The 27,830-nt window shown below is 50.9% G+C and overlaps 1 protein-coding gene across 2 annotated transcripts in view; it reads left to right on the forward strand.

The window, feature by feature from the left end:
• Positions 1–5,546: 5,546 nt before the first annotated feature.
• The window catches only part of ASS1 (argininosuccinate synthase 1), an 87,897-nt gene continuing 65,613 nt past the window's right edge, over positions 5,547–27,830 (forward strand). The window contains exons 1-5 of one of the 2 annotated variants that reach the window (XM_029062792.2): positions 5,547–5,738; positions 15,209–15,276; positions 20,390–20,499; positions 22,988–23,056; positions 23,506–23,694. In XM_029062792.2, the coding sequence (XP_028918625.1) occupies positions 20,395–20,499; positions 22,988–23,056; positions 23,506–23,694 (363 nt within the window). In that variant the 5' untranslated portion in view covers positions 5,547–5,738; positions 15,209–15,276; positions 20,390–20,394. The remainder of the gene's footprint in view (positions 5,739–15,208; positions 15,277–20,389; positions 20,500–22,987; positions 23,057–23,505; positions 23,695–27,830) is intronic. The other variant, XM_029062794.2, reaches the window with a different exon arrangement.

Here is a 27,830-nt window from a genome sequence, read left to right on the forward strand (position 1 = left end):
GGAGGATAGAAATTCGTCCCGCACATGACCTTCAGCAGCCATCTTTCTCCCCAGGGAGCCTGCTCCAGCGAGTCCCTCCATGCCCTTGGATGCAGCTGCCTGAAGGACTTGAGTTTGACCCGTTTCTGCCTCCGCTCCACCCTCTTCCGCCTCCCTTCTCGTCCAATTGAGGGGAGGAGTGCAAGAGGAGATGAGTTTTCTGTCTTTGGTCTCTTCGTTCTGGGAAGAACCTGGCATCTCTGTACCCTTTGAAAGGCCCCTCTGCACCCAAGGGCACACCCTCTGCCTGGTAGGGGATGGGGTCATTTTATTTTTTAAAAGCTGAATGTAGCTCTCTTTGTAGTGGAGAAGACCAAAGGGCCAAACCCTGAGTCATGAACTTTGCTATAACTATTAATTATTTATTGAGGACGTAAGACCTCCTGGACAGAGAGAAAGACAGCTATCTCCCCTTGGCTCGGAAATCCAAGATTAGACTATGGGACTAGAACACTGAGGAGACTAGTGGTTTGGGCTTCTTACTTGTCTGGTTTTGCTTTTCTCCTTCCTTTTTTCCAGGATCTACTTCATCCTGACCTGGAAGCTGGAACAGGGCAGGGAGCTTAGACTGAAAGCTCATTGTGGGCAGGGAATGTCTGCTCTGTACAAAGTAAGCGCTCAATAAATACGATTGACTGACTGATGACTGACTGACTGACAGGCTGGAAGTGGTGACCTCAGAGGTGGGATTTGCAAAAAGGAAGAGTACTATTGCCTGGCCTAGAAGGAAGGTGGGGTTCCAGGGAAAGGGAGAACGGGCAGAAGGAGATGAACAGGGAGAAGATGAGAACTGAGGTTGGTGAGGGCAGGGTGACACAGGGCCGGATTCAGAGGGTAAGTAAGAGAGGTGGCGCCTCAGGGCACCCGGTCGAGCTGAGGGTGGTGGTTGAAAGTTTGGAAGCTCTGAGATTCTTTTGCCTCAGCTCCAATCCTGAAGCTTGGAAGTGGCACAGGGGTCAACGGGGACCTGGTGCATAGGCTCTGGAGCAAGGGCAGTGAAGGGGCACAGGTCAGGTCCCTCCCTTAACCCCCCTCCCACCCGAACACACCAAAAAAACCTTCTAGGCTTGGGCAAAATTCCATCCAACGTCACTCCCTGACTTTACATAGTCATGTGTGTGGGTGTCCACAACCGGGGAGCAAGAGAGTAACAGTATTTTTTCTTCCACAAGGTGGCCCGATGTCAGCAGCTCATCCACAGGGCAATGGGGATTGGGGCTGGAGGAAGTTCTTGCCGCTCTTGTGCCCCAGCTGATGCCAGAGACGTATCTCTCTTCTGCCTCCCCTCCTTCCTATCTTAAGTGCACTTTTGCTGGGGGAGAGAGAACAGTTCAGTCACAAAGTCATTTCCCCAATCTGTTGGGTTCTAAGAAATTCAGCAGATTTCCCCCCTATCATGGCAGCATTTGCAGCACTTGGGGCAGGGAGAGACCGTTCGGGTGAATCCAGGGAACTTCTGTTCCCTTTGGGCACAAATACAAGCTCCCAGAGGTTGTGAAATATCTGTTTTGCTCACAGGGAAAGAGGAACATTAGGGCCATCACAGATTGCAGGGCCTATGCCCTTCCCCCTTGGCCAACAATGCTGATGTCACTAAAAATCTGTTTCCTAAAGGGCACCTTTGAGTGACAGTGGCTGCCAGAGGCCATTTCTGACTGAAGCTGTGGAAAACAGAGACTAGCGAGCGGGACCAGTTCATTCAACTGTATTTATTAAACGCTTACTTGTATTAAGTGCTGAGTATAGTTGGGGATCAGATTAGAACAAATCCCGCTCCCCTCATCCAGTTGCAGTATGCTTGGACATGTTCATTTCAGCTTTCGTTGCCTGTGCTCGTCTAGTACCGTGGGGGTAAGGGAGCCATCCTGGAATTGCCCCTGGCCGAGGCACATCTGCTCTGCCTCCCTCGATCTAACCAATTCAAGATGGCCTTTATCATTTTGCTTTTCTCAGAGATGGCAGCCAGGAGCAAGTAAGGTGCCAGTTTCCCAACTGCCCCTTAGTTCGCAGAAAGTCAGTAAAATGTCCTAAAACTTGTCATGCCCACAAAGGCCGTAAAAATGTCATTATATCTGCAGATGAGGACAGCTGCCACAACAAGGTAGATGGAGGCAGGCGGAATCCCAAGGATGTCATCTACCGCCTCTACGGCTGCTGCTTCCCCTCAACTGCTTCATTTAGAGTGGCAGGTGCCAGCTGCTGAGGCTGCTTTGTACAAACAGAATTTGTTATGAGTCAACCATTTTTATTCATCCTGTCTATACAAATCACTTTCAGCAATTTGGCCGCTATAACAGGGTGACTACTTGGCTTTCAACTGGTCTGTCCCAGTCTGCTACTGGGGGGATGTGGAGGAAGGAGGAGGAGGTCTGTGAAGGGGTGTCCAGTGGGCTGAGTGTCATCAGTAGCTCAAGAGTTACAGCAGGTTGGGTGGAGGGGCAGAGGGTGGTGTTCCCTTTTCTGGAAAATTCCCCTCCCCTTGGTTTCTCTCCCTCCTTCCCCCATAAAGTCCTTCTTCTCCAAGTACCCTCTTTTCAGTGGTTAACTTCTATCCAGATGCCTTCCCCACGATACAAGTCTCCTCATCCTGAAAACTCATAGTCACCAGCCCACCCCCCACCATGCACACACACTACCTAGATTCCCTCCCCTCAATTTTGAGTAGATTTGGGGATCAGAACTGATCAAGCGCAGCACCTCAGGCCTTCCAGTTACAGGTTGTGCAATGAAGTAGTGTGTTAGCCCTTTGACCCTGTGTCTGGAGGTATCCTTGAGCTCAACCAAGGGAAGAGAAGGGCAAAGGCTTTGAGGGAAGACTTACTCGATTGGTCGGGATTTCACGAGGATCTTCTTCCCTGGGTAAATCGATTTCCCTCTGATCTTTGGCAAATTTACCAGACTCTTCGGCCGAACTCTGTGAGAGTTTAAAATTAAAGTGATAGGGATGAAAGGTTGACCTTCTCCTGGGGGTTAGTCCCAGGTGCCGTGAGGGATGCGGGGTGCTGCCAAGAGCCTGTTGATTTTCCCCAGGGGGCACTGACCTCGGTTCTTTTGTTGCCATTGAGCCCCCAGCCAAAATACCTCCTGCCCGTTCCCCAGCCCCATGCGTCAAGGAGGTGGAGAACAATTTCCCCACAACCTACTGACTAGTGATCAGGAGGACCCTTGGCCCCAACCCAGTCCCCCATCTCGTCTAATGCTCACGTCAGGAAAGGCAATGATTTGGAGGCCCGTGACCCTCTGTGGCCAGCCTCAGCCAGCCCGCCCCCAGTTTTGCCCTCCTCGTCCTCCAGAGTTGATAGGACCCTTCCTAGCCTCCTGCGAGAGAGAGGATTTAAACATCCCCCACCACCCACTGTCCCAGCCAATCCCGCTTGCTCTCCCAACAGAAGCAGCACAGCCCAGGAGGGGCAGTGGCTGAAGGCATCTCGCTACAGAGAAATAGCACTTGAGATCAGTAGAATGAGGCCTGGATTCCAATGTCTGAGCCTCCGTTCCTCACTTTGGTACAGAGAAGAAGAGACCCTGTCCTCTCCTCCAATTTATGAGGAGGATGGCCAAAATGGATGACCCGGTGTTTTTAAGGAGCACTGAGCTCTTTGGAAGGGAGTTTTTGAGCAGTCCTGGGGCCTTCACTCCAGCAGCTTGAGGAAAGGAGTTCTCATGGTAGAAGGGGGCACTCCCTGGGTCTTCTGCTGGGTTGGATTGATTTCTGAAAAATGTCTCCCCATCCTGAGATTTTAGACGAGTTTATAGACAGAACCTTAGTCCCTTCTCCCCAGAAGGCTCTAAAATGGGGGGGGGGGGGAGGAGTGTTCCTTACATCTTTCCCTGTAGCTAGGGGCAGGTTAGGGCCCATGTGCTCTAAGAGTCCTCTGTGCCTCTAATTATGCTGAAAGGAGTGATGAGTCACAGGTTTGTGCAATTATAAAACTTCTGCAGTTTCTAGACAACTCTTCTGAGGGTTTTATTTTTTTTTTCTGCCAAATACTTCTCTGATCACAGATCAAAATAAAAATGGATAAGATCCATGCCTCTAGGATATAGTAGGGTATCTTCACCCTAAATCAATCAACTAAGAAAATGCTGAAGGGTTTCTGCCAGTGGCTAATCTCATTCTGAGGCCAGAATTCAGCTGCGGAGTGGGGATGGTCTATTGAACTTGTAAAATTCAGTCTCATTGAATTTGTCCTAGGAAGTCAGTGGGCAGGGCAGGGAATTAGAAGTGGACCAAATCTGTTCCATGGCAAGACTTTGTTCTTTGCGAGGCATGAGTTCCAGGCTCAACTCAACTGTTAAGCTGCTGGATGATTTTGGCAAAGATGTTTAACCTCTTTCTACTTTGGATCCATCTGTAAAATGAGCACTGTCCAGATATACAGCTGGTGCCAACTTTTCATGCGTGGCTCAGTGGAAAGAGCCCGGGCTTGGGAGTCGGAGGTCACGAGTTCGAATCCCAGCTCTGCCACTTGTCAGCTTTGTGACTGTGGGCAAGTCACTTAACTTCTCTGGGCCTCAGTTACCTCATCTGTAAAATGGGGATTAAGACTGTGAGCCCCACGTGGGACAACCTGCTTACCCTGTATCTACCCAGTGCTTAGAACAGTGCTCGGCACATAGTAAGTGCTTAACAAATACCAACATTATTATGTGGGGTTGAAAAGAGACTTTTGGGCGGGGGGGGGGGGTTGGGGAGCCTGGCGGGAAGCAACCGAGATGGAGTTTGAGAATGGCAAGCAGACTTGGCAAAACAGATAGACCCAGGTTTGTGCCTCTTTCAGCCCAGGTTCAGCAGTCTCGCAGGAGGCCTGGGATGAGCAAGTACTGGGACTCCAAAAGCTGATTGAAACGGGGGTGAAAGGAGGTGAAAACAATGACCCCTGCGATACCGAATGATTCCCAAAGTCAGAATTGATCGAAATCCTTGTCCCGAGGCTCTGAGGAATGGACAATGCTTAACCAACCATCCCTAGGGAAATGCTTTTACGTTTTCAGAGGGGCAGTGAGAAAACAGGTTCTACCGTGATTTACGCAGGGATCTCTGTACTAATTGCACGTTTTATGCCACCCTCGTTTCACGGGGGGACCGAATTAGGGGCAGAGACCTGTCCCCCGACTAAACCTTTCACTTATGAAAATTCTGCCTATCTTGTCCCAAACTAGGCGAGGCTATAATGGCTTTCTCCAGGCCGATAATTACGCTTCGAAGATGCGCTTCGCTGGGGGCGTTTGAGCCGTGCCAGGCCAAAGGCGACCAAGTCACTTTATGGGCGGCCTGGCTCTCCTTTAGCCCGCCCACGTGCCCCCCCCCGTCCCTCTCCCCTGGTCCCAAAGGGGAAACTGAGGTCCTCAGGAATTCTGCAAGCCCCCCACTCTCCATCCTCAGCAGTTCTCCTGCCTAGGAGCCTTGGGAGGACCCGGTTTGGAGGTGGGTTGGGCTGTTATTCTAGGGCAGGGAGGACCCCACCCCAATCTCGCAGCTGGATTTGGGGATGGGGGGTGGAGAGCGTGTGTGTGTCGAAGGAGAACAGTGAGTGGGAAGGGGAGGAGCCTCCCGTGTGTGTCAGGCCCACGTTGGGCACACCCCTCGCCCCTCCCCCAGGGCCTGGCGCCCTCTTATACCGCCGGAGATGCTCCCACCGACCCTGCCCGGTCCAGAAGGCTCCAGACCTCGACGCCTCCGGCCATCAACGGCGACGGTAAGGACAGGACCGGACCAGGGGACTGGGGGAGCTCGATCGTGCACGGTGTGCGGGCCGGGGGGTCCGTCCAAGGTGCGGGACAGCAGGAGCTCAACGGTGCACGGGGTATGGGGAGGCGGGACTCCGGTGCGTGTCCAGGGCTTGGGGAGGCGGGAGGCCGGTGCGGGCCCAGGGGGCGGGACAGCAGGAGCTCGATTGTGCACGGTGTGCGGGGACGGCCGGTGCATGCACAAGGTGCGGGACAGCAGGAGCTCCATCGTGCATGGTGTGCGGGCCCGGGGGGAGGGACAGCAGGACCCCGATCGTGCCCAGGGTGCAGGGAGGGGGGAGCCCGGGGCGGGCCCAGGGTGCGGGGCAGCAGGATGCCGATCGTGCATGGTGTGCGGGACAGCAGGAGCCCCATCGTGCACGGTGTGCAGGGAGGCGGGAGGCCGGGGCGGGCCCAGAGTGCAGGGAGGGGGGAACCGTCCCCATCGCCATTTGGGGTGTCAGGGGTCGTCCCCAGTCCGGTCTGCAAACGCACCTTCTCCCTCTCTGCAACCTCCTTGGGCTCCTCCGCCTGCAGCCCCGTGACCTTTCTGAGCGCCCCTTCCCGAGCCTGTGTCTCCTTTGTGTGTCTATGTGACTGGTCTCCACCCTCCCCTTTAATTCCCCCTTTTCCGCAGATACCCCCACTAGACTGTCAACTCCTTGCGGGCAGGGAATGTGTCTGATGTTCCGTTGTCCCCTCCCAAGCGCTTGCCCCATTGCTTTGCACGCAGTAAGAGCTCTGTAAATACGATTACTAATACTAGTGATAATCCCAGGGGGAAGAGAGGACAGTTGGTGGTGCCATCAACCCCGGGGTTAAAGCCTGGAGGGAGAAGGGTTGGGGAAAGAGGCTCTCCCCAGGTTACAGGTCTCCCCCCCCACCCAATAAAATCAGGGTGTCCAGTCCTCTGGAAGGGCCCCAGTATCATCCCCCAGTTGGTCACTGAGGAGAGGTTTGTGAAAGGGTCCCGGAGACTTCAGGAAGGCCTTTGGGGGTTTTATGATCTGCCATGGGGCAGGGCTGGACGTGGGTGATGGGGCGAAGACGAAGGGGATGCCTAGGCAGAGGAACAGGCCGCTGCCTGACATTCAATCTCTTCTGTCCTCCTTCCATTCCCCACCCGCTCCCCCCACCCCCGTTTCCTCCAGTTTGGTGGCTTGGTTGAATGAAACAGGTTTTATTTGTAGTAAGAATACAGAGTTCCTTCCCAGAACTTCTCCCTTCCTCGTCATCCACCTCTGCCTGCCAAGGATCTACCCCTCTTTCCAACCGCGTTTCTGGAGAGCCGTGGGATGCAACACGGTTTGGGACCCCTGAGCCCATCTCTGCCCTGTCTTGTTCCTGGCTTGGCATAACAATTTTCCCCTTTCAATTGGCTTCAGTGTTCATTGCACAAGGATGGAATTTTTTTCTCCCCCTGTATCATATGGGTGCTCATCTAAAATCAACTAATAGTATTTATTGAACACTTAGTATGTGCAGAGCATTCTACTAAGCACTTGGGAAACTACAACAGAATTAGTAGATGTTCCCTGTCCACAATGAGCTTACAGTCTAGAGGGGACTACAAGGGTTTGTATACAGATCTTCCGAGCAAAGTTACCCTATTAATATAGGGAAGCAGCACGGCTCAGTGGAAGGAGCCCGGGCTTGGGAGTCAGAGGTCATGGGTTCGAATCCCCGCTCTGCCACTCATCAGCTGTGTGACTGTGGGCATGTCACTTCACTTCTCTGTGCCTCAGTTCCCTCATCTGTAAAATGGGGATGAAGACTGTGAGCCTCACGTGGGACGACCTGATTACCCTGTATCTCCCCCAGTGCTTAGAACAGTGCTCTGCACATAGTGAGCGCTTAACAAATACCAACATTATTATTATTATTATCAGTTGAGGACATTTTTTTTTTGACTACTTCTTAAGCATTTACTACGTGACAGGCACTGTATCAAGCACAAAGATACAAGATAATTGGGTTGGACACAGTCCGTGTCCCACAAGAGGCTCAAAGATTTAATCCCCTCTTGACAGATGATGTAAGTGAGGTATAGAGAAGTTAGGTGGCTTGCCCCAGGTCTCACAATAGACACTTGGCAGAGTGCAGATTAGAACCCAGGTCCTTCAGACCCCCAAACCCATGCTTTATCCACTAGGCAGTGCTGCTGCCTGTTTATTCAGTTTTATTGTGTGCTGGGTGCTGTTGTGTTAGCCTCCGAGTTCCCTGCCCTGAAGAAGCTCAATTAATCAATAATGGTGTTTATTGAGTGCTTACTGCATGCAGAGCACTGTCCTAAGCGCTTGGAAGAGTACATTACAACAGAGTTAGGAGACACCCTCCCTGCCTGCAATGAATTTATAATATAATGGGGTAAGCAACCAAAAATGCTACAGGCAAATGTTGTTGGGGTGATGGAGTGATTAACTAGGGAAGGAGACCTTGGAGGAAGTGGGCAGGCTTTCCCGATCAAGAAGTTCCAGGGGGAACCACAGGAGCTAGACATCAGAAACCAGAAAGTCGAGGGCAAAGTGGAGTTAGAATGATGGGGATCTGGGGTATGTCTAAGGAAAGAAAAGGAAACTTCCAGTAAAGCTTTTCGCTGCCCATTTCCTTTTGACTCTTTCCCTTTCTGGGGCTGGCTGCGTTGGCATGCGAGACTCGGTGGACATTGTGAAAAGTAGGAAACACCTCTCCCATCCTGAAGAGGCGGGAGCTAGGCTGGCTGGTCACTTGCAGCCTGGACAATTTGACAAACCTGTCTTCAGGGGAAAACAAGCCATTTGTCAGGTCCTGGGCTTCTGACAGGCTCTTGGAGATCCCCGTACTGATGGCAGGCTTTTGGGGGCGGCTGAAGTACGTGGACAGTGCGGAGCCCTGGCCTCCATTCCCTGCCCCACAGCTTTTCCTGGCAGTCACATTGGAGCGGAGGGGCAGGAAGGGAGGGGAAGGGGCGGGGAAGTGCCTATTTATCTAGAGCTCTTGGGAAGGAGGAAAGGTCCAGGGATTAAACTAGGAAACCTGTAAGATCTGGTGTGGAGGGAGAGACTTTGAGAAACGGATTCTGCACCGGCACAGCCCAACCAGTAGAGAAACCTTTAGCTTTTCCTGAGCCTCAACCTGAAGGGGTCTTTGATTTGCCAAATACCTCTCTGGACTTTTCTCTTCCCTAAATTTGTGATTCTGGGGGACACCGGAGTGAGAGGGCACCCCAGCACTCTAACACTGCCTTCTCTAAGAAGAGCCAGAGTGGGGAAGCAAGCAGTGTGGTACCTGTTCCCTGAAAATCACATTCTTCTTTTCTTAATGGTTAATTTGGGATTTTTTCCATTTTGTTTAATTACAACCCTCCCTTTCCCCAAATGCCCCCCCCCCGACAAAAAACCCTCCCCAAAACAGCAGTTGGGATAGCCATTTCCTCAGGCATGATTCTGGTTCTTCGTAATAGGATGTTGAGATCCTGCATCCTAAATAACAGTAATAATAATTGATATTGTTATGGCATTTATTAAGCACTTACTGTTTGCCAAGCACTGTTGTAGATACAAGATTATCAATTTGGACACAGTCCCCATCCTGCATCGGGCTCACAGTCTAGATGGTTGGGAGGGAGTAGGATAGAATCCCCATTTTACAGATGAGGAAATTGAGGCATGAAAAAGTGAAGTGACATGCCCAAGGACACATAGCGTGTATATGGCAAAGCTGGGCTTACAACCCAGGTCCTCTGACTCCCAGGAACATGCTCTTTCCACTAGGCCACGCTGCTCCTCTATATATGTGCAGTCCACTGACTCCATCTCCCACTTCGGACCAGCTGGCACATGATTGAACCAGACAAGTAATGTCCTTGGCTTCCTGAAGCGTAGCAGGGAGCGGAAGCCTCTGGAATCTCGGTCCTGTTTGCCTCTCTGCCAGGAAGGAGTGTGGGTGAAGACACAAGTCAGAGGGTCCTGGCCCTACCATCCTCGGATCGTGTGCAGGGGAAGAGAGTCAGAGAGGTGTTTGTGAGAGCAGAACTCATTTTATCTGGAATGCCCCCCACCCCCCTCTCCTCCCTTCCTAATAATAATAATTGTGGTGTTCATTAAGGGTTTACTATATGTACTGAGTGCTGGGGGAGATCCAAGATAATCAGGTTGGCCACAATCCCTGTCCCACATAGGGCTCCCAGGCTCAATCCACATTTTGCAGATGAGGTAACCGAGACACACAGAAGATAAGTGACTTGCCCAAAGACACACAGCAGACAAGTGGTGGAGCTGGGATTAGAACCCAGGTCCTTCTGACTCCGAGGCCCGTGCTCTATCCTCTAGGCTACACTGCTTCTCGAGTTCGAGTCCACGTGTAGGAGGCTCAGGAAATGGCCGTGATCCTGATGATGAATGCTAAAAGGTGCCGATCCGGCATTCAGTTTGGGTGGGGCTGGCAGTGTATCTACCTGTCAGTAACGCTCTGGCTCCTTTAAACAAAGATCTTATTTTTCCTGGCCCGATTCCTTTGTGATAAAGGGCAGAGCAGGGATAGGACCGTCAAGCACACCAGGTTTTAGGACAGGTGTTCTCGGCAGACCCAGCTGTTTCCAGCCAGCATGTCTGGGGAAGTTTTCCTTTTGGTGGTGGGGTATCTGGCCTTCTAGAAGTGCCTCCTTCCTCTGGGGTGCCCTGTCTAGAGGGCAGGAGGTCACTACATTCCCCTGGAGAAGGGGCCCTCACCACCCTGCCAGGACTCCTGGGCTGCTGCCAATTCACACAACATCCAACCAGCCTCCAGCGCTTCATCTGGAAATCGGTGTGATTTGTTCCGGGAAGGAATCAGCCACCCCCAGCAGGTTTGCTTCCTTAAAGGTCTCCGAGTCCCAGGCTCTGAACCAAGCTTCTGGAAACTGGAGTGATCGTTTGGGGAAGGGAATCAGCCGCCTCCAGCAGGTTTGCTTCCTCAGAGGTCTCCAAGTTCCAGGCTGTGAGCCAAACTTCAATATTGCCTGGGTTGGGGTCAGGTTTCTTTCTTCCCTCCTTTTTTCCTGTTTGGAAGCCCTGCATTCCCAAAAGAGGCAAAAGAGACCCATCAGGTAACCTTAGGATCAATTTATTTAGTGCTTATTATGTGCAGAGCACTCTACTAAGCCCTTGGGAGTACAATACAGTGGAATTAGCAAACGTTCTCTACCCATAAGGAGTTTACAGTCTAGATAGTTAGATCCTCCTTGGAATCCCAGCTGCTTGGGCAATGTTCCCAGTCCCCAGAGGGCAGCTTTAAGGGGGGGTCATGTGGATGACCCTCAGATCAGCAGCCACTGGAGCCCTGTTGTTTTAGGATAAACTGGGTTGGTTTGGATTGAACCCCTGCTTTGTGCCTTTCCAAAAGTTAAGGGGGTAAATTATGGGCCATTTCTCTGCTGTCCAGGCTGAATTGGTTCATTCCTTCAGTTGTATTTATTGACTACTTTCTGTGTGCAAAGCACTGTACTAAGTACTTGCGAGACTATACTAAGCACTTGAGAGACTACAATACAACAACAAACAGACATTCCCTGCCCACAGTGAGCTCACAGTCTAGAGGGAGCTCACAAGTCAGTTTGCAGGGTGCCTCAATTGCAAAATGACAAGGGTCAGAGAAGCCCCTACTCCCTTACAGGAATGGGTAGGGGCTTCCAAACAACATGGTGCCCTCTACCTGGCTGAATTAGCTGTAGGGCCTGTGAGGCTAGCCCCTCACACTGGTTCTCAGCACATGGCATTAGCTGCTAAACAGGTGCTGGGGTGTGGCAAAGACAACGAGAAGAAGCATGGCCTCGGGAAAGAACACAGGCCTTGGAGTATTCTAATCCCAGTTCTGCCACATATCTGCTGTGTGACCTTGGGCAAGTCACTTAACTTCTCTGTGCCTGTTACCCCATCTGTAAAATGGGGATTAAATCCTAATCACTTCTACTTAGACTGTGAGCCCCATGTGAGGCAGGGACTGTTTTCAGCCTAATTAACTTGCATCTCCCCTAGTGCTTACAAGAGTGCTTGGCACATTGTAAGTGCTTAACAAGTATTATTATTATTATGGTATTTGTTAAGCGCTTATTATGTGTCAAGCACTGTTCTTACTGGGGTAGGTACAAGGTAGTCAGTTTGTCCCATTTGGGGGTCTCAGTCTTAATCCCCCTTTTACAGATGAGGTAACTGAGGCCCAGAAAAGTGAAGCGACTTGCCTAAGTCCACACAGCAGACAAGTGGTGGAGCCAGGCTTAGAACACATTACCTTTTGACTTCCAGGCCCGTGCTCTTTCCACTACACCAGGCCACTTCAGAACACTGCACTGAGCGCTTGGGAGAGTACAATATACCAGACACATTCCTTGCCGACACTAAGCTCACACTCTCCTCTGGAAAGACTCTCCAACCTTGGTTTTTCTTCTGGTTCTTCTTTTGCCTCTGTGGCCTCTCCTTCACAGTCTCTTTCACGGGCATTTCCATTCCCTCCCCCCCCCCCCCAAGCCTTGGGTTACCCTCAAGGCAATGTTCTGGGTACCCTTCTCTTCTCCACTCACATAGCTTCAACTCCCACCACCATGTGGATGACTCCCAAACCTACCTAATGGGGCATGACTTTCATTCATTCATTCAGTAGTATTTATTGAGCACTTACTATGTGCAGAGCATTGTTTGGAATGTACAAATCGGCAACATAGAGACAGTCCCTGCCCATTGATGGGCTTATAGGCTAATGGGGGAAACAGATAAAAACAATAGTAATAAGTAGAATCAAGGTGATGTACATCTCATTAACAAAATAAATAGGGTAATAAAAAATATATACAAATGAGTGGATGAGCACAGTGCTGAGGGGAAGGGAGAGGGTGAGGAGCAGAGGGAAAGGGAGGGAAAAGGGGGCTTAGCTGAGGGGAGGTGAAGGGGGGCGTAGAGGGGCAGCAGAGGGAGCAGAGGGAAAAGGGGAAGCTCAGTCTGGGAAGGCCTCTTGGAGGAGGTGAGCTCTAAGTAGGGCTTTGAAGAGGGGAAAAGAAGTAGTTGGGCGGAGGTGAGGAGGGCATTCCAGGACAGTGGGAGGACGTGGCCCAGGGGACGACGGGATAGGCGAGAACGGGGGACGGTGAGGTGGGCGGCAGAGGAGCGGAGCATGCGGGGTGAGCAGTGGAAAGAGAGAAGGGAAGAGAGGTAGGAGGGGGCAAAGTGATGGAGAGCCTCGAAGCCTAGAGTGAGAAGTTTTTGTTTCACGCGGAGGTTGATAGGCAACCACTGGAGGTTTTTAAGAAGGGGAGTGACATGCCCAGAGAGTTTCTGCAGGAAGATGAGCCGGGCAGCGAAATGAAGAATAGACTGGAGCGGGGAGAGACAGGAGGAAGGGAGATCAGAGAGAAGGCTGACACAGTAATCCAGCCGGGATACTATGAGAGCCTGTACCAGTAAGATAGCCGTTTGAGTGGAGAGGAAAGGGCGGATCTTGATGATATTATAAAGGTGAGACCGGCAGGTCTTGGTGACAGATTGGATGTGGGGGGTGAATGAGAGCCGAGTCAAAGACTTGTCTCGTTCTCCTCTGCAGTCTAACGTTTCCTGGATGGATGACCTGCCAACACTTCTCTTTCAACATGTCCCAAAGTGAACTCCTCATCTTCCTTCCTAAGTTGCCCATTCTGGTTGAAAACACCACCATCCTACCCTCCTCTCAAACCGAAACCTCCCTCTCCTTCAATACCCATATTCAGGCTATTGCCAAGTCCTGTCGGTTTTTCCTCAATAGCATTTCCGGGATCATGGCGTAGTAACCAGAGCACGGGCCTGGGAGTCAGAAAGTCATGGGTTCTAATCCTACCCTCCTCCACTTGTCTGCTGTGTGACCTTGAGCAATTCACTTCCCTTCTCTGGGCCTCAGTTAGCTCATCTGTAAAATGGAGATAGAGACTGTGAGCCCCATGTGGGACAGGAACTGGGTCCATCCCCATTTGTTTGTATTCACCCTGGCACTTAGAGAAGTGCCCGGCACAAAGTAAGCATGTAACAGATATTATCCTAATGCCACCCTGCAGCATAAGGTTCTTGTCATACCTCACTTTGACTACTGCATCAGCCTCTCCCCTGACCTCCCTACCTCTCACCTCTCCCCATCTAACCCGTACTTTATTTTGCCACCCGGATCATTTTTCTAAAATACCATTCTATATATTTCTTCCCCGTGCCTCAGAAACCTCCAAAGGATGCCGCTTCTCCTCCATATCAAGCAGGAACTCCTGAACACAGACATTAAGGCACTCAATCAACTCTCTCCCTCCTAGTTATCTGCTCTCTTCTTCCTGTACTCCCCAGCTCACACTCTGAATTCCGCTGAAGCCAACTTACCTAATGCTTTTGTCTCTCCTGCTGCTGACCTCTTGCTCACATCCTCCCTTCTGCCTGGAACTCCTTCCCCTTCCATATTCAACAGACCACAACTCTCCCCTTATTCAGAGCCCTTCAGGAGGTGTTCTCTTATTTCTCAGCTCTTCTGCTTATATCCTCCCTACTACCGGTTCAGTCCTTCTGTACCACTTCAGCATTTAACTACTCCCACCCTCCTTCGGCTCTTTATAATTCTCTTGCACACTCTGTCTCCTAACCACTAACTCATACACGGATCCATTTTTCTTCTTCCTCCTGTTCTTGTAATTTATTTTAGTGCCTGTCTCCCTGCTCAAGTGTAAGCTCGCTGAAGGCAGGGATCATATCAGCTAATCCTATGGCTTAGTACTCCCAAACTCATAGTCCAGTGCTGTGGCCCAAAGTAGGCACTCAGTGTTACTGGTTGATTGATCGTTAGGCATAGAGGCTGGAGAATACTGAGTCAGCCTCCGACGTCCCTCACGGGTTGAAGCCTTTCGGATTGTCCCGACGCCATTTCTGGCTCCTCCGCCGCTTCCATACAGATTCCCCTCCTTCCATCTGTGGCCTTCGAAGTCGCTTCCAGCATCTTATAAATCCATGGTATTTATTGAGCACTTACTCTGAACAGAGAACTGTACCAAGTGCCTGGGAGACTTCAGTGTAACAGAGATAGTAGACTTGTTTCTTACAACAAGCTTGCATTCCAGCCGGGGTGCCAGACATTAATGTAGTGTGCATGAGTGCTGTGGGGCTGAGGGTTGGATGAATACCAAGTGCCCAGAGGGTTCAGATCCAAGTGCGTAGATAATGCGCCCCTCCAAGAACCTCTAGCCCCTGCTCCGTTTCATGTAGAATTTCCCGTCCAACTGTCACTTCCCTGTCCCTCCACCACACTTCTTGGGGGTTGAATCATTCCCGGGACCCTCCTGTCGGGGTTGGGGGAGATCCCATTTCGGAGAGCCCTATCTACAGTTCAGCTTCCCCAAAGAGACCAGGGTCCTTGGCCTATACTTGCCCCGGCGCCACCTCAACAGCTCACCCAGTCAGTGCCCGTCACCCAGCCTGTCTTTTTGCAGAGTGTTTGCTGAGCCTGAGAAGAGCCTGAGAACTTCAGTCACCGCAGTTCCTGTTTCCCACTGCTCAGGTACCAGCCACGTCCTACCTGGCCAACTGTGCCTTCACCCGATTCGTTCTGTTGCTTGGCTGCGTTGCCAGACAGACCACAGGATCTGCTCTTGGGCACAGACCTCATCGCCAAGTCTGTCGGGCCCCTCACCCAGCAGCTGCAACCTCCCTCAGACCCAAGCCCGGCTTTTGTGTGCTTGGCACATAGTAAGCACTTAACAAATACCATCATCATTATTTGCTGGGTGCAGGCGCCTGGGAGACATCAGCCTTTGAGCCAAACTGTCCCTCATGCTCGCTCTCTCCCACATGCTGTCTCTCTCTGGCACGCTCCCTCTCTCTCCGTCTCCCATGCTCGCTCTCATTCTCTCTCACTGGTTCTCTCAGACACACAATAATAACTGTGGTATTTATTAAGCACTTACTGGGTGACAGGCACTGTACTAACTGCTGGGGTGAATTCAGACAAATTGGGTTGGACATGGTTCCTGTCTCACATGGGGCTCACAGTCTCAATCCCCGTTTTACAGATGAGGTAACTGAGGCACAGAGAAGGGAAGTGACTTGCCCAAGGTGTCTCCATCTCTCTATCTCTTTCACACACACACATCTGTATCCCCCTGGCAGTGAAGTATTCAAGTAATAATAATGATGATGGTATTTGTTAAGCACTTTACTCTGTGTCAAGCACTGTTCTAGGAGCTAGGGTAGATAAAGGGGAAGCATGTTGCCCCATGTAGGGCACACAGTCAATCCCCATTTTACAGATGAGGTAACTGAGGCACAGAGAAGTGACGAGACGAACAAAGTCACACAGCTGACAAGTGGAGGAGCCAGGATTAGATCCCCCAGCCTCTGACTCGCAAGCCCGTGCTCTTTCCACTAAGCCAAGTGGCTTGCCTGGAGAAGGGGACACTCCGGAAGTTTGGTGGCCTGAGGGCAGGAAATTGGTTTCTGAAGAGGCTAACCGAGCCGGCCAACGACCGACTGTCTGGTCAAAGCCAATGGTGCTCACCTACCCACCCACTATCTCCTTGATGCACCTGCGTCTATCTGGAACCCGGATTAGAGTAGGGGTGGGGAGGCAACCAGGGGCAGGGGGAGGCAGAGGCCCTGCTGACTCCATTCAGGAGACATGATCGAGCCGGTCATTTCTGGAGGTGAAAGCTGGCCGAGCCTCAGTCCAGTCCTGTCACAGGGCTGTGTGTTTCTGCCATCCTTGGAAGATTGCCCAGTGTCCTTCCCTATTAGACCGTAAAGTCCACTGAGTCCATGAAACAAGCTGCAGCCTCAGCAGGAGCCGATAGTGGAGTGGAGGGAGGGGATGGTAGGGGAGGGGGAAAGGTCCCGGTGCTGCCCTGGGAAGGAAGGGGTCTGCCTCTCAGTCAGGTCAGTCGTATTTGTTGAGCTCTCACTGTGTGCAAAGCACTGTACTAAGTGCTTGGGAAAGTAAAGTGCTGCAGGCCTGGAAGTCAGAAGGTCATTCGTTCTAGTCCCAGCTCTGCCACTCATCTACTGTGTGGCCTTGGGTAAGTCGTTTCACTTCTCTGGGCCTCAGTTACTGCATCTGTAAAATGGGGATTAGGCTGTGAGCCCCAGGCAGAACAGGGACTGTGTCCAACCCGATGGACTTATATCCACCCCAGTGTTTAGTACAGTGCCTGACACATATTAAGCACTTGACAAATACTATATTATTATTGCACTATAACAGATACATTCCCTGCCCACAGTGAGCTTACAGTCTAGAGTCTTGCCCACTCAGGGGAGACTTTCCAGCCCAAATCTTGGCCCCAGAACCATAAATGCTCTGTTTAAGGCCATCAAGCATTGTCGTCTTTCTCCTCTTCCGTCACCAGCAGCAGTTATCTCTCTCTTCTCCCTCAGGGCAATTCTGGGCTCTGTTCCTACCCTTCCCCTCAGACTCTGGGCTGGAAAATCAGTGTCTAATTCCTCTGCCTTGGAGCTCAGGGGGAGCTGGGAGAGGTTGTTTAGGTATTCCTGCCACGGACACAGGCTGTAGTCCCTTGGTTTTCACCTCCCGCACTGTCCCCATGCCCTTCTGATGACCTTCTGAGCCAAGCTGGGGTTGAGCCATTGGCCTCTCTGCCGGGGATCCTCCTCTTAGCCCTTCCTCTCCGGGATTTTTCTCTCTCTGCCCCCACTCAATCAGGGATACTTATTGAATGCTTACTATGTTCAGGACACTGTACTAAGCACTTGGGAGAGTACAGTGCCCTAGAATTGGTAGACATGAACCCTGTCCCCCCAAAATACCTGCTCTAAAGAATTGAGTCCCCTCATTGTTTATAGTTCTTAATCAGTGGTATTTATTGAGTGTTTACTGTGTGCATAGTACTGTACTAAGCGCTTGGGAGAGTACAGTGTAACTGAGATGGTAGGCATGTTCCCTGCCCGTAATGAGCTTACAGTCTACAGTGGGAGACGGGCATTAATATAAATAAGTAGATTGTGGATATGTACATGAGTGCTGTGGGAGGAGTGAATAAAGGGTGGAAAATCCAAGAGCAACGCAAAAGGAGGTGGCACAGCATGGCATAGAGGATAGAGCATGGGCCTTGGAGTCCCGTCAAGGGTTCTGAGCCCAGCGCCACCTCTTGTCTGCTGTGTGACCTTGGGCAAGTCACTTCACTTCTCTGTGCCTCTGTTACCTCGTGGCTCAGTGGAAAGAGCACGGGCTTGGGAGTCAGAGGTCATGGGTTCGAATCCAGATTCTGCCATTTGTCAGCAGTGTGAATGTGGGCAAGTCACCACCTCTCTGTGCCTCAGTTACCTCATCTGTAAAATGGGGATTAGGACTGTGAGCCTCACGTGGGACAATCTGATTACCCTGTATCTACCCCAGCGCTTAGAACAGTGCTCTGCACATAGTAAGCGCTTAAATACCAACATTATTATTATTAAAATAGAGGTGAAGACTGTGAGCTCCATGAATCTATAATTCTATTTATTTACGCTGATGCTATTGATGCCTGTCCACTTGCTTTGTTTTGTCTGTCTCCCCCCTTCTAGAATGTGAGCCCGTTGGGTAGGGATTGTCTCTGTTGCCAAATTGTACTTTCCAAGCACTTAGTACACTGCTTTACACACACTAAGTGCTTAATAAATATGAATGAATGACAGGGACTATGTCCAACCCGATTTGCTCGTAGCCATCCCAGTGCTCAGTACGGTGTCTGACACATAGCACTTAACAAATACTACTGTCAAATCCAAAGGGGAAAAAAAGTCAAGTTGCAGTAAATAGCACAGGGATTTTTTTTGATGGCAATATTTAATACGGATCTGTCTAGGTGATGACAGAGCCTGCTGCGTTAAGGTGGAAGAGGTAGCTAGTTATAGTCCTTGCTGGGCATGACGTTTCTTCACACCAACAACAGAATCCAATCAAATATGGCTCCAGTTTTCGTAACCGGTGACAGGGTGTGGCTGAAATTGACATCAGGGGAAGTTAGGGTTGAAATTGACCATAGGGGAAGGGTGTGGCTGAAACATGATTTAGGAAAAACAAGGTGGGTTAATGCAAAATGGATTAAGGTCGGTTGAGTTGGTTTCCTCACCATAATTATTGTTTTTATTAAGAGGGAGAAGAGGAAATTGAGGTCCTAGTCAGGGAAGGCCTTGATAGACTATGACCTTAGAACCCATCAACAGCCACCCTCGGGGGAAGGAGATCCTTGAGGTACTAATAATATTGATGATAATAATAATTGTATTAGTTAAGTGCTTACTGTTTGCCAGACACCGTACTAAGCACTGGGTTGGATACAAGCGGGTTAAGTCCCAGCGATGGTTCACCCCAACTACCTTCAGAAAGCCCCAGATGGAGACCCCTGTAGCTCAAGTTTTGTTGGACACAGTCCCTGTCCCATGTGGGACTCACAGTCTCAATCCCCATTTCACAGATGAGGTAACTGAGGGCCAGAGAGCACAGCAGACAAGTGGTGGAGCTGGGATTAGAACCCATGACCTTCTGACTCCCAGGCCCCTGCCTGTTTACTCCACCGTGCTACGTTATGGCCCGTCCTCCAAGTTTTGGCCAGGAGAGAAGATCCGAAACAGCCGCAGTGATGTTCACTGCATGGGGTGCAGGGAAGTGGATTTTGGTGTCCTTTGGAACTGTCCACCCTCCAGCAGCGGTCGGCTTCTAGGAGGTCAGGGCAACCCTGCCTCTGCTTGGCATTGTGGAGTTCATAGGGGTTTAGTCTCATCTCATCCTTGATTTAAAGCACCCAGAATGTGGAGCCCTTTCTTTTGATGCTCAATGTAACTGAGACTGTACATACTCCTCTTATGCTGAGTGGTAACCCTCTATTGAAAGAGTCCCAAGTTTTCTTAGAAAATCTGATGTTTTTTCTCATTGGGGGTACATCCAGTGCTTACTACGGTGGCTGGCACATAGTAAACGCTTAACAAATATCGTCATAATTATTATCAGTCACCAGGTTTTATAGGTGTCCATTTTGTTGGAAGGGCAGATAAAGAAGGCCAGACCTTTTCCTGCTGTGACCCATCCACCGTAACCACCCCCGTTAACCCTGGGGACACTGACAATTTCCTGTTGATTCCCAGGCTCTCGGGGTGGAGAGGAGGTGAAAGCGCTGAAGGACGATTTGCTTTTGTTCTCTCCCAAGAGATTAGTCCCGTGCTCTGCATAGAGTAAGCGCTCAATAAATACCAGTGACTGCTGTCCGAAGGCAGGTGTGGGGGCTGAAGAAAGGAGAAGAGGCCACTCAGCCATTCTTGGCTGGTTTTGAATGCGATGAACTTTGCCCCAGGAGTAGCATTCTTGCCGCCGTCTTGGAATGAAGCCCCTTCTGGTTTCAGGGAGGGAATTGGAAGAGCCAGTCTTGTCTCCTGGCTCAGGAAAATGAGCACAAGGAAGGACGTGGGAAGGGAGGGGCCGGGTGGGTGGGAGGGCCATCAAGCTTCATGACTGACAGAATCCCCGAATGTCTGGGTCCCATTTCCAGCTCCTTGCTTCCTCAGCTGGAAGCCTGGGCATCTCAGAGCACTGGGCAGCCGGGGTTGGCAACATGCATTGGTAAAGGATTGGGGAGCTGGGCCTGCTGCCCTGGCTGCACTATGACCAAATTTCTCTTGGTTTCTAGGCAAGATGTCAGGCAAAGGCACAGTGGTTCTGGCTTACAGCGGTGGACTGGACACCTCCTGCATCCTGGTGTGGCTGAAAGAGCAAGGCTATGACATCATCGCGTACCTGGTGAGGAAAACACTCGCCTCTTTCCCTTGAGACTCGGCTGGGGGTGGTGCTTGGGTGGCAGAACATCTCTCCTCTTTAGCAGCAGTGGATGGTATTTATTGAGCACCTACCAGATGCCGGGCAACCTACTAAGTGCTTGGGAGTGTAAGATTTGACCTGTGGGGGATCTCCGTTTGGAGCTTTCTGAAGGTAGTTGGAGTGAACCAGAGCTGGGACTTAAACCTCATCTTGACCCCTGAATGCCTAGGCAAGTCCTTTCTCCTCAAAGTGCCTCAGTTTTTCCAACTGTAAAACTGACAATAATAATAATAGTGTTTGTTAAGCACTTACTATGTGCCACACGCTATTTTAAGTGCTTGGGAATATACAAGGTAACTGGGTTGGACTCAGTCCTTGGCCCACATAGCGCTTATTATCTAAATCCCCATTGTACAGATGAGGGAACTGAAGCACAGAGAAGTTAAGTGACTTTGCCCAAGGCCACGCAGCGGGATTAGAACCGAGGCCCTTCTGATTCCCAAGCCCGTGCTCTATCCACTAGGCCACAGGAAAAGGAACAAGACAGGGCAACACAGAAGGGGTGGGGAGGGGTGAATGAAAAGCAAATAGCAATATGCTGTGGTGGTGCATATTTTAATGAGAGGTGAGACTGGCCATTTCTGTCCCCTCCTCCTCTCTCTCCTGGGTTTTGACACGTCCCAGCCAGTCGTGTCTCAGAGGCCCAGGCAGGGAGGGTGGTGATTGAGGCGGCTTCTGTCTGAGCTCCCGTGCACAGGAGATGGAGGGAGGCACGGGGGGCCTGTGGGCACCATTTCCGTCTCCAGATGCCACCTCGCCCCCACCGTCACGGCTGGCTGGCGCTGCCTCGCTGGAGCCTGCCTACCCAGTGACCCGGGAAGCCCTCATCAACTCTACTGTCGGCAGGAGAGCTGAGGATTCGGGCTCCGCTCTCCTGGGACAACGTGGATATCTCTGATTTCGGGGAGCCGTGGGCAGCGGGAGGAGGGGCAGCGGGCCAAAAATCCAGAGGAGGAGGAGGTGGCGGGGCTGCTGTTGCTCAGCTTCTGGCTGAGCCGATTCCCAGCCAGCGAGGAGGAGCTGAGCCATGTCTGGGGCTGGACCTGGACCCCTTTTGTCTTGGGGCAGACAGGAGGGAAGGACGTGCTTTCTGTTGGCTTCCCAGGAAAGGTGCCTGTCATTACTAGGGGTTGTCTGTTCTCATCGTTGCCCAGAATTCCCACTTGGCTGCACTGGGCCAGGAGCCAGACCTTTGGGATCTCTAGCATGTCCTGTGGGCTAGTAGGATGTGGGCTCTCTGATCCCCAACGAGGGTTAACCCAGGAGGAAGCAGAGAGAGGCAGTGGGAGACACCAGATCCCTGAGGAGAGAGCGGGGTAGGGGACCCCTGTACCACCACTCACTAATGTCTCCCTCCACCGGACTCCTTCCAGTGTTGGATTTCCCCGGGGTCGAATGAGAGCTGGGCCTGACTTGCACCAGCCCTGGCCAGTAAGCAACCCAAGGATGACGTATCCACCATCTCCTGGTGGCGCCAGTTAAGCGTCCACCCTCCCAGCCTCTGCCCTCTCTCCCATTGACAGCAGTGGAGGGGAAAGATAAATTTCTGAGGCCCCCACTGTCCTGTCCCTCAGAGACCCTCTGGTGAGCCACCTTGGGGGGCCTGGGGCTTTGCAGGAGGAAGAAAGTCCTGCGAAATGGCTCAGGGAGCGAGGATGGAGATGGGAGGGGAGCATTTCCTTGCCAGTACCGAGGACCACCAGAGCTGGAACACTTGAAAAATGAAAACCCAGTTGCACCGTCTCCCTTCGGAAATAGTCCCTCACCCAGGGCAAGGGATGGGGGGGCACTTGCCAGGTGGAAGAAATGTCTCATAGTTTGCATTCCTGTTTCTGCCAGGGCCACTGCCATGCAGGGCTCATGGATACAGGGAAGCAGCATAGTCTGTTGGATAGAGCACGGGTCTGGGAGTCAGAAGGACCTGGGTTCTAATCCTGGCTCTGCCACTTGTCTGCTCTGTGACCTCAGACAAGGCATTTGACTGCTCTGGGCCTCAGTTCCCTCAGCTGTAAAATGGGGGTAAAGACTGTGAGCCCCGTCCATGTAGGACAGGGACTCTGGCCAACGTGATTACCTTGTATCTACCACAGTGCTTAGAACAGTGCATGATATATAGTAAGCGCTTAACAAATGCCATCATTATTATTGTGGTTACATTGTTGGCTGAGGTCCCTGGAACACTAACATCAAAAGTTGATCCCCTTAGCCCACTGGCGAATATCTGCCCCTATTCCTCCAGTTGAGAGCCCGGGGCTGGTGGCTTCCTTCCCTCCTCGCCCCTGTGCGCTACTGGTCTTTGGGCTGGGGCATTGGGTTTGGTGGGAGGGCCAATCTTCTCTTTTCAAGTCAGATTCCTTATTCCTTTCACATCCCCCATGTCTGAGCTGATGGAGTATTTTTTTGCCCTCAGGCCAACATTGGACAGAAGGAGGACTTTGAAGAAGCCAGGAAGAAAGCTCTGAAACTTGGAGCCAAGAAGGTAAAAGAGAGAGAGAGAGAGCGCACGAGCCCAATCCGTAGGGGGGAGGAAGGCCACAGGTGGACGTGGGACTGTCGTATGAGAGAGTGCTGAATGAGCTGAAAAGTGCAGCAATAATTCAAACACACGCTCCTCCCTTCTCCCTATCCTCTTTCCTACTTCCCCCTCACCACATCTGGTCTCTCTTCCCACATCCTACGTCTCTCTTCCCACATCCTACCTGGGTTGGCAGGAGAGGCTTTCCCTGCTGGAGGGTAATGGGGAAGGCACGTGATCCCTTCTCTGCCATTCTGAGGGGGCAGGAGAGCAGTCCACCAGCCCGGGATCCTGTATGAGGAGGGGGACAAGCCCCTGAGGACGCTTCAGGTGCCAGAGTGAATCGCAGCCCTGGGAAGCCGCTCCAGGCTTGCGAGGAGGCGGCTCACCCCCTTGGCCTTCTCCCTACTCAGGTTTTCATCGAAGATGTCAGCAAGGAGTTTGTGGAAGAATTCATCTGGCCTGCGGTCCAGTCAAGCGCCTTGTATGAGGACCGATACCTGCTGGGGACCTCGCTGGCCAGACCCTGCATCGCCCGCAAGCAGGTGGAAATTGCCAAGAGGGAGGGGGCCAAGTACGTGTCCCATGGAGCCACCGGCAAGGTGAGGGCAGGGGCGAACTTTTGGGACAAGGAGAGGGCTGGGCCGCGGAGGGCGGGGGGCTGCCCGTCAAGAGTTTCCGCGTCACCTCGCTGTTGTTGAATAACCTGCCTTGGAGCAGTCACTGCCCCAGAGAGAGCCAAAGATAAAGCTGATTCTATTTCTTCTTATATCTTGGTACTTAGTATGGCATGGTCAGACTAGTGAAAGATTTGGGTGGGTTGATGAAGGGCTCTAATCTATAGAACACTTCAAGTTTAATTTGTTAGAAGAGAGAGCAGCGGGGCCTAGTGAATTTAAAACGGAGGCCTGGGAGTCCGAAGGCCCTGGGTTCTAATCCCGGCTCCTCCATTTGTCTGCTGTGTGACTTTGGACAAGTCACTTCACTTCTCTGTTCCTCTGTTAACTCATTTGTAAAATGGGGAATAAGATTGCGAACCCCATGTGGGCAGGGACTGTGTCCAACCCCATTTGCATGTGTCCACCCCCGCACTTAGTACTGTGACTGGCACATAGTAAGCACTTAACAAATATCATTATCATCATCATTATATTAATAATATCAAAGGCAAAAAGGGACCAATCAGTCAGTAGTTTTTGTTGAACATTTACTGTGTTCTGGGCAATGTACTAAGCATTAGGAAAAGTACAATATAATAAAGTTGGTGGAAGCGAGCCGACGTTGCCATGTCTTAAAAAGGACAAAATAGGCCTGGGAGAAGGCACAGGGAAGAGTGATCAAGACCTTACTGTCTTCAAGGGGAGACAGATTTTACAGTTACAGGAAATAGTAAAGTATAAGAAAATATATGTGCTGTGGGGTTGGAATGAGTATCAAAGTGCAAAAGGGGTGTACAAACAAGTGCATAATCAGTGCACAGGGGGCGGGCAGGCAGGGGAAATGAGGACTTAGGAAAGGCCGCATAGAGATGCGACTCCAGGATGGCTTTGAAGGTGGGGAGAGTGGTGGACTGTCGGACATGGAGAGAGAGAGAGAATTAGGGGACAAGGGAGGGCATGGGCAAAACATTGGTGGTGAGATAGACGAGCTCGAGGTATAGTGAGTAAGTTGATATTAGATGAATGGAATGTGTGGATTGGGTTGTAATATAGATCAGTGATGTAACGTAGGAGGAAGAGAGCCGAATGATCACCTTAAGCCTATGGTAAGGAGTTTGACGTGGAGGTGGATAGACAGTCGTTGATGGTTTTTGATGAGAGACGTGGACTGACTTTTTTTTTAGAAAAATGGCCAGGGCAGCAGAGTGAAGTAGGGACTGGAGTGGGGAAAGACAGGAGGCAGGGAGGTCAGTGAGAAGGCTGATGCAGTAATCCAGATGGAAGACGACGAGTGCGTCGTAGCAGTTCGATGGAAAGGAAAGGGCGGATTCTAGAGATGTTGTGAAGGTAGAACCGACAGTATTTCGTGACAGGCTGAAAGTACGGGTTGAATGAGAGAGATGACTCAAGGATAATGCCGAAGTTACGGGCTCGTAAGACGGGGAGGATGGTGGTGGTGTTTATGGTGGGAAGCAGCGTGGCTCAGTGGAAAGAGCACGGGCTTTGGAGTCAGGGCTCATGAGTTCGAATCCCAGCTCTGCCACTTGTCAGCTGTGTGACTGTGGGCGAGTCACTTAACTTCTCTGTGCCTCAGTTCCCTCATCTGTAAAATGGGGATTAAGACTGTGAGCCCCACGTGGGACAACCTGATTCCCCTGTGTCTACCCCAGTGCTTAGAACAGTGCTCTGCACATAGTAAGCGCTTAACAAATACCAACATCATTATTATTATTATGGTGATAGGAAAGTCAGGGAGGAGAGGATTTAGGTGGGAAGCTAAAGAGTTCTATTTTGAATATGTTAAGTTTGAGGTGTTGGCGGGACATCCAAGAAGCAGCATGGTATAGTGACAGGAACACGGGCCCGGGAGTCAGAAGGTCATGAGTTCTAAACCTGGCTCTGCCACTGTTGTGTGACCTTTGGCACGTCACTTCACTTCTCTGTGCCTCATTTACCTCATCTGTAAAGTGGGGATTGAGGCTATGAGCCCCAGGTGGGACAGGGAATGTGTGCAACTTGATTTGCTTGTATCCACCCCAGTACTTAGAACAGGGCCAGGCACAGAGTAAGTGCTTAAATACACTATTAGTAGTAATAGAAATAGAGCTGTCTTGAAGGCAGGAGGAAATGTGAGACTCCACAGGGGAACAGGAAAGAGCATTTTGTCACTCTGTAGAACCTCGGATCTCCTGTACCAGGAATATTTTTTGTGGTTCAGGTTGCCATATCTTAAGAAGGACAAAATAGGCCTGTGAGAAGCCACAGATAAGAGCGACCAAGATAATCAGAAGGTGCAGCAGCTTCCATGACAGAATAGATAGAAGAAAGAGCCCAGCCCAGAAGTCCAGGGACTAATCCAGGATCTGCCACTTGCCTGCTATGCGCCGTCGGGCCGGTCACTTGGGCGACTTCTCTAGGTATCAGTTTCCACATTTGAAAATGGGGTTTACATAGCCATTCTCCCTCCCGTTTAGATTGTGAGCCCCATGTGGGACAGGGATTGTATCCAACCCTAATCATTTTATACCTGCTCCAGTGTTCAGTGCAGCTCTTGGCAAATTAAACATTTAACAAATTCAATGATTATCATTAAAAGGTTAGGCCCTTCAGCCTGGAAAGACCAAGACTAAAATCATGACGGGTGTTGACAAAGGGAACACAGAATTGTTGCTCATTAAGTCTTACAAGAGCAGAACCGCAAGAACTTCCCTCTAGACTATAAGCTCCTTGTGAGCAGGGAATGTGGCTACCATCTCTGTTATATTGTATCCTCCCAAGTACTTAGTACAGTGCCGTGTCACAGTAAGTGCTCAATAAATACGATTGATTGATTCAACTGTGAAATGCCCATTGAAGGTGGTGGATTCAAGTTGCTTTAAAGGACTGGATTTCTTCATTCAGCAAGCTGGGTGGAACCCTTTGAAATTTGTGACTGGAGGAAGTTGGGACTGCGGAGAGTATCGGCGGGTTTCTATAGATTCAGGGACAAGAGGGCCATAAAGTGCTGCTAGAGAGAAAATGAAGGGCTATAGTGGGGGAATAGAAGGATGATGTTTGGTCCGTTCCTAACCAAGATAGTGGATTTCTTGGGGGACACATGGTTCCCCTAAGTATCTACTGCTGTTGGGGTCAGACTGCTGGTCGGATGTAACTCTGTGACTTTACTCGGGTTCCTGTGGCTTTGGTACTGGATATTTTTTTGGTACTGGATATTTTTTTGGTACTGGATATTTATCATAGTGTGTCTAGTCACACCTCACAAGTATGTTATAGATTATTACCCTTAATGTTAAGGCTACGTGAGCAACCTAATCGAGCCTGGGCTTCACTTGGGCAGTTGTAAATTTGAATGACCAAACTAGCCGGAGTTTGGCTGATGTGGCCAGATCCAGCTCCGATTTTGAGCGTGATCCTATGAGACTATACGCTCCCCCTCTAGACTCATAAGCTCGCTGTATCTAGGTAAGCCAGGATCGACTCTTTTTTCTTGTACTCTGCCTAGCACTTGGTAAGCAGCGTGGCTCAGTGGAAAAGAGCCTGGGCTTCGGAGTCAGGGGTCATGAGTTCGACTCCCAGCTCTGCCACTTGTCAGCTGTGTGACTGTGGGCAAGTCACTTCACTTCTCTGTGCCTCAATTACCTCATCTGTAAAATGGGGATTAACTGTGAGCCTCACGTGGGACGACCTGATTACCCTGCATTTACCCCAGCGCTTAGAACAGTTCTCTGCACATAGTAAGCGCTTAACAAATACCAACATTATTATTATTATTATTGTTAAAGTTCTGCACACAGTAAGTGCTCAGAAAATAGGACTGGTTGATTGTAAACTCGCTGTGGGCAGGGATTGTGTCTGTTAGTCTTGAGCAGCGTGGCTCAGTGGAAAGAGCCTGGGCTTGGGAGTCAGAGGTCATGGGTTCGAATCCCGGCTCTGCCACTTGTCAGCTGTGTGACTGCGGGCAAGTCACTTCCCTTCTCTGTGCCGCAGTTACCTCATCTGTAAAATGGGAATTAACTGTGAGCCTCACGTGGGACGACCTGGCTACCCTGTATTTACCCCAGCGCTTAGAACAGTGCTCT

This window comes from Ornithorhynchus anatinus, chromosome 4, assembly GCF_004115215.2.
Source record: "Ornithorhynchus anatinus isolate Pmale09 chromosome 4, mOrnAna1.pri.v4, whole genome shotgun sequence".
Classification (NCBI taxonomy): domain Eukaryota; kingdom Metazoa; phylum Chordata; class Mammalia; order Monotremata; family Ornithorhynchidae; genus Ornithorhynchus; species Ornithorhynchus anatinus.